At 52.0% G+C, this 13,163-nt stretch overlaps 1 protein-coding gene across 1 annotated transcript in view; it reads right to left on the bottom strand.

Moving 5' to 3' along the window:
* Window positions 1-4,597, bottom strand: part of LOC105493058 (VOPP1 WW domain binding protein) — a 104,411-nt gene extending 99,814 nt beyond the window's left edge. Inside the window, exon 1 of the mRNA XM_011760490.3 lies at window positions 4,367-4,597. Coding sequence (XP_011758792.1) covers window positions 4,367-4,420 — 54 coding nt within the window. The 5' untranslated portion in view covers window positions 4,421-4,597. The remainder of the gene's footprint in view (window positions 1-4,366) is intronic.
* Between the last annotated feature and the right edge of the window lie 8,566 nt (window positions 4,598-13,163).

Raw genomic sequence — 13,163 nt, forward strand, 5'->3', positions numbered from 1 at the left:
GTTCTAATTTCCAGACTCCCAGGCATCAAAATACACAGAACTTCAGAAAAATACTCAGTAATCTTATTATTTTTCCCTAGTTCAAAGATAATGTCCACTTTGCAACCCTTTCTAAGAAACAAATGTTCCTTTTTTTTTTTTTTTGAGACAGAGTCTCGCTCTGTCACTCAGGCTGGAGTGCAGTGGCGCCATCTCAGCTCACTGCAAGCTCCGCCTCCCAGGTTCTCGCCATTCTCCTGCCTCAGCCTCCTGAGCAGCTGGGACTACTGGTGCCCACCACCATGCCTGGCTAATTTTTTGTATTTTTAGTAGAGACGGGGTTTCACCATGTTAGCCAGGATGGTCTCGATCTCCTGACCTCATGATCTGCCCACCTCAGCCTCCCAAAGTGCTGGGATTACAGGCCTGAGCCACCGTGCCCGGCCTGACAACTGTTCCTTTTTCTAGTCCAAGAACTGTTCTTTTGCCTAACAGTATTGAAGCACAAGGCAACCTGGCTTAAGCGTTTCCAGTTCTTGGTTCCTGGGAAAGATCAGAAAGATAATGAGATCAGTCCCTTCACTAAAATGAGTCTATCTCCTTGGAAGCAGAGGCACTGGGGCACTAGTATTGGTGAACTTTACACTAAGTAGTATACTACACATTTCTGGGCTTACTTCAGTAAGAACAGAGCCCTTCAAACAAATACTAAGTAGATTTCAAAAGTGTCAACAACCAAACCTCTAGAAAGAGAATGCAGTGACAATATCTAGAAAACAAAGCACATAACAAAAAGCCCTGGGGAGGTGCACATGCTCAGGGCCTCATTACTCCCAGGATTCAACTGAAGTATAGTCAGTTTTAAAACCTTTTTTTTTCCTTTTAGTTTCTAAGGAGTTACTGCCTGAAGGCCACTAGGAATTACTTCAGCAGGGCTACTAGGAGACAGCTTAGTACTTTCACTCTTCTTATAAGAACCATTTGCAGGACCTCACTTCAGCCAGCTGGCAGAACAGAAGCATAGAACCTTAGCATTTTATGAACCAAAAAGGCCTCTGAGGTTCCCTAATCTTAGTCACCCTTGACAATCTGCCACATTCGTGGCCTGGGTCCCTGGATTATAACCAGCTGGCACAGAGCAACAGGGGAGAAGGGAGATAAAATCAGGGCCCTTACTGGCTGTACATATAATTCATAGGCAACTCTGAGTTAATAGAAAAGAAAGGTCAGTCCAGTAATGAGCTTCCAAGAAGCCTCCCTAGGGGAGGAATGGTGCTGTCAGCTGCTGCCGGTTCCTCCCTGAAGCCCTGCCTGGGCTTCAGGAGGGGAACACAACCAGAGTTTCTCAGGAGAGTCCTGGTGATGGCCACTGTCCAGGCACAGTTCTTAACAACATCCGATTTCACTCTTCAAAGTGTCACCGTTTGTAGGCTGAATCACATTGTCTTTCTAAGGAAGGGTGACTGAGTTTCTAAGGGGAATACACTTTCCAGGGCCACCACTGCCCTCGGGATGTAGAGCATGCAAATTCCTAACATGTTCCTGTATGCGCAGATGGCAGAGGAAGCAGAGCATCGCAGCAGGGTACACACTGGAACCACACTGCCCGGGTTAGCATCTTAAGCTCTCACACTTAACAGCAGTGTTAAGTGTTCACTTCCCATTTGAAACAAAAATGAAGATAAAAGTAATTGCTAGGAGAATTAATGAGATAACATGTGTAACATTTATAGAACAACTTCAGAACAGTGCCTGGCAGTTACCCTGGAGCACTCTATGAATGTTTGCTAAGCAAAATAAATATGCAGTTCTATGCCTAACAGGTAAGTAAATTTCTATAAAGGGATGGTGAGGCAGGCAAGGAAAAGCCCTTCTCAAAACAGTCTTTGGATTGCCCTTCCTACTCAAGCACCCCTCACTAACACAAACCCCGGTGCATGTGAGATTCTGGATGGTGCTAGCTAGGGACAGGGTGCTGGGGGTGGGAACAGAGTCACCACTGCCACAAGTCCACCCCTTAATTTCAAGTAGTTTATGATCAACCACATGGCAAATTTATACACTGAAACCAGCTCAGGCAGAACAAAGAAACAAAGACAAATGTCCCAGGTTGCAGCCAGCAGTCAGAAGCCAGAAGCCACCAAAGAGCTCCCTGGGTTGCTTTTATGCACTCAACCTGAAGACAGCCATTTGCCATGGCACATGCTCCACACCTGCGACTGCACATCCACGTATGTGATTCAGAACTTCAGAAGCATCACAGGTACTCATCAGAGCACCCCATCGGAGATGAAAAAATCTCAAATATAAATCTCATACATGAAACTTCATGTGATGAATGATGAAGAAATCTCCTTAACTCCTCAGAGAGACGCCTCTCCAGCACAAAGTGGTGGTACTTAGGATAATCATGTCAAAGTGGGTGACATCACACTGTCCCCTCTGAAACAAAACTGGCCAATCAAATAATATTTGACTGTGAAAGTATCATCTTAAGCATTTAGGTTTCAGTTTTACATTACACTTCTGCCTTTAAGGTCGTTTCAACTTTGCAGACATGATCTGAACTCCTATTAAGATGATACATTCCTATGCAACGAAACAGCTATTTTAGAAAGAATGGAGTCACTGAGGCAGTCTAGGCTACACATAGGGCACAGAACCACTGAGACAGAAGGTTTGGGAGACATGGGTGGCACAAACTAGAATGAAAGAAATGCTAAATAATTTAATCAAGTGCTGATTAAAAAAGATTGCAGGGCCGGGCGCAGTGGCTCACCCTGTAATCCCAGCACTTTGGGAGGCCGAGGCGGGTGGATCACCTGAGGTCAGGAGTTTGAGACCAGCCTGACCAACATGACGAAATCCCATCTCTACTAAAAATACAAAAATTAGCCCGGTATGGTGGTGGGCGCCTGTAGTCCCCGCGACCGGGGACGCTGAAGCAGGAGAATAGCTTGAACCCAGGAGGCGGAGGCTGCAGTGAGCCAAGATCACGCAATAGCAGGCCAGCCTGGGCCACAGGAGGAGACTCCGTCCCAAAAATAAATATTTAAATAAATAAATAAATAAAAATAAAATAAAAAATAAAGATTGCAAGTGTAGGTACACACATTAAGGTACATACACATCTGCTGTCATGTGATTAGTGGTCTCTGATGCACTTCTTTGTTCTCTATGGTGAGTCACTCAGAGAATGTGATTCCTAAGGTTGTAAAATTCTGAACAAATGGAAAGAATGCAAGCAGAGCACTCCGCGAAAACATTAAATACCAAGCTAGGGAAATATTTCCGAACAGAAACAGGAAGTCTCGGCTATGGCGGAGCCTGGAGCAAGGAGAAATTTGTCCACCAGCCTTCCTTTCAGGAAAACACTTTTCCTCCAACATTTTGTAATAATTACTTTTAAATAAAGAGCGAAGACAAACTAGCAATTTCCAGCACCAATCTCCAACGATTAAGGAAGACAGCTTCACAACTTCCGAAAACAGAGGCATGGGACTCGGACTCATTACCTATTTACTTTGACTTCATTAATTTAATGCAAATTTCCTTCACAATAGCAAAGCTGAGGTGAAAGTTGAACACCCCAGTCTGGGGTGTCAGACTGGACACCCCAGAATTCCTCTAGTTCGCATTTTAAGGAACCTGCTTTAGTGACAAGTGGGTGGCCCCATCCGAGAATGCAATTTCACAGCCAGGAGCAGCCGCAGTCCCAGCCAAGGCTGCGGTCACGGACGCTCGCAAGCGGGAGCCGCTCAACAAGTTCCCCGCCGGCTTCGGCTCCGCACCCCCACCCAGCCAGTCTCTCCGCGGAATTTCCTCCTCGCACCTGAAGGCTGCGCTTCCTTTTCACACGCGGGAACGCCTCCTCCCGCTGCTCACCTCCACAGCTCCAGCGACACTTCCCCACAGTCCCCTCCGCCCGCTCCCCTTACCCCGGCTCGGCACCCATCCTTTCCTAACCCCGAACTGCCCGGGCCCCGGACTCTCGGCGCCTGCGCCGCGCCCGAGGACCACCCCCACCCCGCTACCCGGGGTCCATCCGACCCTCGGCCCTTCGAGGCTGGGAAAGGGGGCGGACGGTGCACAAAGGTCACCCCGAGCTAACGGATACCGCCGGCGCGGGAAACGCGCTCACCCGCAGGGTGGGGGCGGGGTGCGAAAACCTTAGGAACGACGAAGGCGCGGACCGGAGCCGGGAGCCTCCCTGCCACCAGGGTCCCGCACCTCCCAGCTCCGGGAGGCGCGCAGGGCTGCGGCTCCCCGTGGCTCCACCGTCTGCGCTCTCCGGCAAGGTCCTCCCGGGCGCCTCGGAACTGCGCGCCCCCAGCCGCCAGCATGGTGGGAGCCGCGCCTCCGGCAGCGCCCGGTCCCCAGCCCCTACCTCCAAGAGCAGCCCGAGCAGCAGCGCCGCCACCTTCGCAGGCTGGCGCCTCATGGCTCCTCGCGTCCTCTCCGGCGCGCCCGGACGCCGGGTCGCAGGCGCGGTTCGCGACTTGGCCCCCGCGCGGGGCGCGCGGGCGGGCGGACTCGAGCCGGGAGCCGGCGAGCGCTGGGGGGCCCGGCGGGGAGCAGGCGGGAGCCGGGGAACGCCGCGCAGCCCTCGCCGCGCTCCGCCCCCGGCCGCCGCGCGCTCCCGACACGCCCGACCGGGCGCGCGCCCGCGGGCTCCCGGAACCCGAGGCCGGGCCTGGGGCGCGGCTGCGGGACGCGAGGCCCGCGACGCTGAAGTGCGCGCGCCCGGGGAGGGAGGAGGCGCTGCACCGCCCGGCGAATGGGAGGGGGACTGCCAGGCTCTCCCTCCTCGAGGGAGGTCGTCCTGTCGCCCTTGACTACACCCAGGAAGGCTTTTAAAAGAAGCAGAGTCTCCGCGAGTGGAAGCTTGTTCCCTGAAAGGTGGCCGCAGACGAACCCACTGCTCAGTCTGGCATCCCGAAGCCGCTGCGCTCCTGGCTCTCCCGCTGTTCCTGCGCGCCGCGGGGGCAGTGCCCCCACACCCACGCGTGATGGGAAGGCCGGCCTGGGGGTGGGAAGGCCCACCTAAATAGATGGTCCCCACACCTCACTGCTCCCTTGGATGTGGCTATTTTTTATGCCAGTGTCCTGTGCTGACCCTACATGAACTTGACCGCAACCGGCCCCGCCTTTCAGGCCACCCTCCCGCAGCAGAGAACTGTGCCGAGCTCGCGCTGTCCTCGCCTCTGCTGACCCCACCTCCATGTCCTCGCAGACACTATTTTCACAACACAGCTCAGATCCCACCTCATTCATGAGGTTATTCAAGGAACACTATTGAACTTGTGAGATGTACCAGATCCTGAGCTGCAGTTTGACAGGAGAACAAGAAAACTGCTCCCGTAGCTTAGAGGGAGGGAGAGTCGCTTAAACCACCTGATGCAGAATGCTGAGTGCGGAGACCAGGAGGTGGGTGCATCACAGAGGGGCATAAAGGATATGAACTGCGCAGCACAGGAGGTGGAAGGAGGGGGTCACACAAACAGATGTCACCCGAGGCAAGTCCCCAACTCTTTCCCAGCTTTCAAAGCCTCATTTGATTAATATAGAGCATGCACCACCTGACTATACCTGTCAGAGCCAGAAACGATGCCTATGATGGCCTTCAGTCATGCTAAGGCACCTGTCTGACAAGCCTGCCAAAGGCCATTGAACTCTAGTAGTTTTGATTTACTGTTTACAATGAGAACATTTTACAACTCTTTTTAATGGAAAAGTTAACTTGTAGAAAACTAAGCTGAAAGCTTGTGTGTTAGCAAGACAAATGTTTTTCCAGTGGCGATAGAAGTGATTTTGTCCTGTAAAAATGCAAATGGACCGGGCAGAGTAGCTCTTGCCTATCATCCCAGCAGTCTGGGAAGCTGAGGTGTGAGAATTGCTCGGGAGTCCGCCAACATCAGCCTGGGCAACGTAGCAAGACCCTATCTCCATTAAAATGCGTGTGGTGTGTGTGTGTGTGTAAGGCAAATCACCCCGGCTTGGGGTAAGAATCATAACCAGCTTCCTATCTGATTTAGCCACTTCATTCCCAGCGTTTCCTTTCTCTTTTCTCCCCGCTTTTGACTGCGTGTGTAGGTCAGTTGCCTGCATTCTCCTTTGAAGCACCTTTGTCATCCCACTGTTTTCCCTCATTAATGGGTTAAAATGGAACTTTGACATGTGTCCACGATGTATTCGTGTGAAAATTGTGGTTCTGTTGCATTGTGAGCAACCTACTAGTGTCTGACATAACCTCCCTCCTGCATCTCTATCTCTGCCTAGAAGATTGTTTTGCTGAGCTCGACTTCCTGTAATTTGTGCAAATTTTTTTCCAAGTATAAAATTAGAACTGTGACTCTGCTTTCCCCTCAGTCTGATACCTCTCCTGTGTGCTCTCTGGTCCTGAATGATGTGGTGGTTGCTTGGCGTGGTTGGAGGATGGGGCGTAGGCTAACCAGCCAGGCTGTTTCCTTAAGCACAAATTATAAGGGCATTAGGGCCGGGCGCAGTGGCTCAAGCCTGTAATCCCAGCACTTTGGGAGGCCGAGACGGGCGGATCACGAAGTCAGGAGATCGAGACCATCCTGGCTAACACGGTGAAACCCCATCTCTACTAAAAAATACAAAAAACTAGCCGGGTGAGCTGGCGGACGCCTGTAGTCCCAGCTACTTGGGAGGCTGAGGCAGGAGAATGGCAAAAACCCGGGAGGCGGAGCTTGCAGTGAGCTGAGATCCGGCCACTGCACTCCAGCCTGGGGGACAGAGCCAGACTCTGTCTCAAAAAAAAAAGGGGCATCAGATATCACTGAAAAAGTTACAAGATAAAGCTACATTCACTAGAACAACTGTTAGAGTGTGACTTAGGGTTAGAAGAAGGTTCTTGATGAGTTGTTTGGGGCAGGACTGGACATGTCCTGGTCTGCTCAGCTGCCCCTGAGGAGTAAGGACCCAGAGCCTGGGGCATGTGTGTTGCCAAATGAAACAAATAAGAGAGAGACTGGGCTTGGCCCATCTCTACTTTAAATATATATATATATGTATGTATTTTTCTGAAACAGAGTTTCACTCAGTCACCCAGGCTAGAGTGCAGCAGCACAATTTCTGCTCACTGTAACCTCTGCCTCTTGGGTTCAAGCAATTCTCCTGCCTCAGCCTCCTGAGTAGCTGGGATTACAGGTGCCCACCGCCACGCCCGGCTAATTTTTTTGTATTTTTACTAGAGATGGGTTTCACCATGTTGGCCAGGCTGGTGTCAAACTCTTGACCTGGGGCAATCCGCCTGCCTCAGCCTCCCAAACTGCTGGGATTAAAGGCGTGAGCCACAGCGCCTGGCCTAAAAAAAATTGTTTAATAAGTAATGCCTGTCTGGACAGGATTTGTGAGGATCATCTGAAATAACATTTTTAAAGTGTGTGTGTGTGTGTATGTTTGTGTGTGTGTATGGAGGCTGGGGCAGCAGGATGGGGCAGTGGAGGGAACCAGCCAAGCATTATTTCCAATTTCAAGAGATGCAGAAAGAAGCCTCAGAGCTTCCCTTATGTGATTAAAAGCAGCAACTGCTGAGAAATGAGGCTGCCATAAATTCTCTTTTGGCAGGTCTACTCCCAGAAAGAAAAGTAAGAATACACCTGTTATAAATCCCCTCTCTGGTATAGTTTCATGGCCATGAAGAAGAGGGAAAGAACACTGCACTTGCATCGACATATATTATTATGAAATTTTGTATCTTCTTTTTATTCTCCTAAAAATCCACTTATTCTTCTTCCCTAAAGAAATCTATTTGCAGTCAGGTCCGGTGGCTCACACCTATAATCCCAGCAATTTGGGAGGCTGACACAGGCAGATCATTTGAGGTCAGAAGTTCAAGGCTAGCCTGGGCAACATGGTGAAATCCCTTCTCCACTAAAAAATACAAAAATTAGCCGGGCGTGGTGGCACGTGCCTGTAATCCCAGGTACTTTGGAGGCTGAGGCAGGAGAATCGCTTGAACCCAGGAGGTGAAGGTTACAGTGGGCCAAGATCACGCCACTGCACTTCAGCCTGGGTGACAGAGCAAGACTCCGTATCAAAAAAAAAAAAAGAAACCTATTTGCTCCTCTCTTAGGACAAATTTCTTCCCCCTCCCTTTCCTCTACTAAGTTAGGTATACTGTATAAGCCTCAAACTTTAAACAATTAGAGAGCTGAATTCTTACATTAATTTGTCTTTTGTCATTTTAATCTACAGTCCCCCACAGAATGAACCTAAAAGGATAGAGAAAAAGATTTTCTTTCCTGATCAATCAGGTGTAAGAATTGATGAATGAAAAACTAGAAAGATTGAGTGAGGCATGGGGAGGTTTTGAGATAATGATTTAGTTAGTGATGCTTCTAAGATATGAATAATCGAAACAGTGGTGGTAGCTTTAACACTCCATAGATGGGCATTGCAAGTCTAGCCAAGCCAATTAAAAAACAAGAGTCTTAAATTTTTTCTTCCACTAAATTTAAACAAATCACAGGTCTACTTAATGCTTTTAATGTTATTTTTTATTTAAAAAACATAATTTATTAAATACTAGTGGCAAGGGAGGGAATTTTCAGTACTAGGTCACATACTATAAGAACCCTTTGAATATAATAGAATCATTCAGCACTATTATGACTTTTTCACACATTTGTCACTACTATTCAGAGCAAGAAGTAACCTTCCCAAACCTGTCAACTAGCAGGAAATGAAGCTCCAAAGCCCATCCATCCTTCTTACACAGATAGAAAAGTTCCCTTGAGAGCAGTAAGCTGGGAAAGCTTTCCGCTCTTACTAAGTTCCCTATAAATTTACTGTAATACTGACGGTTTTTCAATCAGGAAAAAACAAGCATCTAGATTTGTTAATGCTTCCCTTTGCTTCATCGTTTGGGTAGTTTTACGTATCTTCCATTCAATTCACTGGAAAGGACAATCAAAATCTGCCATGCCCTTCACCCCTTCACCCCCAGAGAAAGTCTCCACCCAGACCCTGGAGCCTGAAAGTTGAGATTTTCTTGTCTCATCATTCACGTGGCTGTGACAACATTCTACACTCCCGTGCTGCCCTGTAGCCCTACCCAGACCCTAGCGTTTTTACTTCCATTTCTCCCACCCCAGAGCCCCCACAGTGAGTGCTCTAAGACCCCTTTATAAATGCCTCTTTCTTCCAGGGTCCATCTGAACCTCAGGGTCCTCTAGGATACCCAGGACCTCGAGGGTCAAGGTAACCGACCTCCTGGCTGGGGATAAGGGACTGTGTTCAGGGAAGCAAGATGGGGTCTCAAGATTTTGGTCTTTTTAACCCACTTCCATCCCCTGACCACTCAACTTCTGTTCACCTCTAAGTCCAGGGTAGAGATAGAATTTGGAGTCTGAAGGGCCATGAGGTTGCAGAGGTGAGCACCATGTCCCCAGCTTCCCAGCACCTCACTCCCGCCTGCCCCACGCTACCCTCCAGCTCTTGAGCCCACCCTTCCAGCCATGTTCTCAGAATCCTACATTAGAACCCCCAGCCCTCTCCCATATGTGGGGGTCCTCTTACCTCCATCAGGGGAGAACGACTGTCTGGGATTCATAGGTGACATAGGTGTGAAGGATATCAGGATGAGTGGAGACTTCACACTGGCCCCAACTTCATGTCCTAATGATTCACTCTGGAGCCCCCAAGCACCAGTTCATTCTCTGGAGGCCCTGGGCTCCCCAGTGCTGTGCATCCTTGGGGGCCTGATCCCTGCAGGACTGTAATCCCACAGTCTGCATCACGCTGGCCATGGATGACAACACTATTCATACACTTCGGCGTTCCCTGTCCCACAATAGCTCCTGGGATCTACCAGCCCCACTCAGCCTCTCTGGTAACTGCTTCTCCTCTGGGTTCAGACTTCATCCCCAGACCCTAACGCTCACCTCTCCCACCCTCTCCCTCCCTGGCTGCGCTTCCTCCACAGGGAACATCAGGTTTTGATGGCCTCCATGATCCCCCAGAGAAAGGGTGTGGCTTGGATGTCTTCCTCTGTGCTCCCCAGGGAGCAGCAGCATCAGAGTGCTCCCAGGGTGCCAAAGGGACACACTGGACCGACTGGAGACCCTGGGCCTCCTGGACTCACAGGCGAGGAGATGACAGGAGAGGGATCTGTGCCTGGGCACTCTAGGTATGAAGGCACATGGGGTCAGGGTGGGCATGGGGGTGCCTGCAGCCAGTCAGTTAAAGATGACTATGTATTCATTATGCTCCTTTCTCTGTATACGGCACCTCCTGGCTGCCGATGGATTGAGGCGGGTATAGAAGTCAAGGAAAAGCCACTGTCATGAAGACTTGGCACAGAGTGGCTACAGGTCCAAGCAGAGTGAACATGCGTCCAAACTGAGCAGCGGCAGCCCCTAGAAGGGAGACACCAACAGCAGCGAGACCTGTGGTCTCCAGAGCTGACTTCTCCTGCACTTGCCACATGCAGGCACTGTGCGGGACCTCCTCTCCATCCTGTGAGGTGGGTGTAGCTGGTCTTATTTTGCAGGTGAGGCTTTGCAGGTGCACAAGCAGGCCAAGTCATCAGAGGGTCATCAAATGACAGGGCAGGGGCTGAGCCACATTGGTTGGGCTGCAGAATCACTGCTCCCAACCTCCTGCCCCACAGCTGCCTGGGCAGGATGAGCCCTGGAGCAGCAGGAGGAAGGGGTATGCAGGGGAGTTGGGTGCTGCACTGCGTGGGCAAAGGGCCGGAGACCTGTGGGGAAACTGGTCGTGGTGAAGCAAGAGTGGGTGCTGGGGCAGATGGAGCTGAGGGTAGCAGGTGGGCAGCAACTGGATCACAGTGACCCTGAAGGACTTGTCAGAGTTGCAGGCATAGGGACGTCAGATCCCAGCACTAGAGTTGGAGAAAATTCACTCTTAGGAAGAGGGAGCCTGGGTGTGCTGGCTCCTTCCTCACCCCAGGGAGGAAGCTGAGTTCCCCTGCCCCATTCTCCTGACTCTATCCACCTCTGTCTCTAGGGTCTCCCTGAATCTCAGGGTCTCAATGGATTTTCTGACCCCAAAGGGCCCCTGGTGAGTTGTCACCTGAGCTCTGACCCACCCCTGAGTCCTTCCCTGCCCTCCTTCCAGCCCAGAATTCACCTGACATCTGGACTTCTTCCAGGGCACCCTGGGAATGACAAGCTGCGGGACACCCGGGCCAGAGAGGAGAGGTGGTGAGGGATACCCCTGGCCACCAATTCTCAGGGGGCCCGTCAAATTCCAAAGCTGTCTGGAAGGACCACGGAGACATTCTCTGGGCAGAACACAGCCTGTCCTAATGCTGCCCACACCCATGGGCTGGGGCTCAATGTGACCCTGTTCCTCCCCTGGAGCCCAGGCATCTACCCCACAGCACCCACTGCATGCTCCCCTTTTCCTCTCAGGGTTTCCAAGGGGAGAGCAGCCCTCATGGCCCCCCATAAGTGGTAGGACCTCAGCTAGGTCTCTCCCCAGGAGGGAACGGCTCCCAGACCCTGGAGTTAAGTCTCTCTGGCTCTCTTCTCTCAGTCACACACCCCTGCCCCGGCTTGCATGTCTGGAACAGGTAGCTAGGGACGTAAGGAGGCCCAGGAATCTCTCTGTTTAATTTGGCAGCACGGATAGCTGTGGCTCCTCACCTCTCCTTTTCTTTTAGGGTGATCATGGGATTCAAGGGAAGGATGTTCCTGGTCTGAGGGCTTCCCAGGAGACAAAGGCCTCCTAGGCACTGCTGTGAGTGTGACTCCTAGAGCCCTGCTTGGACCAAGTACCAAGCGACTGATCCCCTCCCTGACCTTGACCCTGCTCCTTGCCACTCCCCACTCCCCACTCCCATCTCTCCTATCTCCTCTCACCAGCCCTCACCCTTCTCTTTTCTGTAAAGCTCCACCTTCCCCAAATCTCTGCTTCAGAGCGTGGACCCAGCTTGAAGGGGAATGAGGTCCAGCTGGCCCCCTTACCCTGCAGGGAGCCTGGGGTTCCTGGGGAGTGGGAGGAGGGAACCAGGAAAGGGGGTGTTGAGGCAGGGTGGAGGTGGCATCCGGATCTAGGCAGGTGCTGTGGGACTGGGCAGAGGGAATCTAGACTCAGCCAGAATGCAGCTGATTTGAGGCTCTTCTCCTGGGAATTGTGCTCTGAGGGTCCCTGTATGAGTGGGCTTGGGTCTCCCTTCCTGGGGGTCTGACTCATCTCAGCTCTCGGGGTTTCCCCCTAGGGACTAAGGTGCAGCAGGATCAAGGGACCCATTCCTCCCCACCAGGGTGCCCCGGCCCTCAGGAACCCCTTGGATCAGCAGAAGAGACAGGTGTTCCAGTGAGAGCGGGGATCCCGGGGAGGGGTTCTTGGGGAGGGGTCTGTAGGCTGAGGGGTGATGGGCTATGAAGGGTTTCCTGCGGGTGTTTGAGGGTGAGGGTCACCTCCAGGCCATGACTCCTCCTTCCTGCCCCACGGGGTGAAAAGGACCCCATTTGTCTGCCTGGCCGTGATAGGGTGCAGAGTCATGTGTGACTTCCTGGTCCTGCTGGGCCTCCAGGTGTGGCTGGAGAAGATGGAGACCAAGAGAAGAACCCCAGAGAACCCAGCCAATCTTCTCTCCACATGAGAGGGCTGAGGTGGGCTTGACCCCTGAGCTCTATCATTTCCTCCCTCTAATATCTCCTTTGCCTTCTCCTCCACGGTGAGGTGCGGGAACCCCAGAAAGAAGGGCACCAAAGGGAACAAGTGTCCATGACCTTGACGCCCTGGCCTTTAACCTCATTCCCTCCTGGTCCCTTCCTGCCTTGGTGTTTCTGACTCTCCTCTCTCCCCCAGGGCTCTCCTGGACCCCCTGGGCTCATCGGTCTATGGAACAGCCTGGAGCAGTGGTAAGTGAACCCTTGGGCCCCACCCGAGGCCCTGGCAGCCTCTGCTCTGCCTTCAGTTCCCCTCTGCCCCTGAGGCTGGGTTTGGGAGTGGGGGCTCTGGACCTGGTACCCAGCTCTGTAGGGGTTTGTGAATAGAGAACGCCTGACCCATGACCCATGTCTATCTGTGTCCTTGTCCCTGCTTCCCACCTTCCCCAGGGAGCAGATTGGGAGCCCGGAGCTCAGGGACCCCAGGGACACTTTGGAGCCAGAGTGTGCGGAGCCAAAGGCAATAAAGGAACAAGAGGATTCACGGACCTACAGGTGAGTTGCGGCTAGCGACGG

This window comes from Macaca nemestrina, chromosome 4 (assembly GCF_043159975.1).
Source record: "Macaca nemestrina isolate mMacNem1 chromosome 4, mMacNem.hap1, whole genome shotgun sequence".
NCBI lineage: Eukaryota > Metazoa > Chordata > Mammalia > Primates > Cercopithecidae > Macaca > Macaca nemestrina.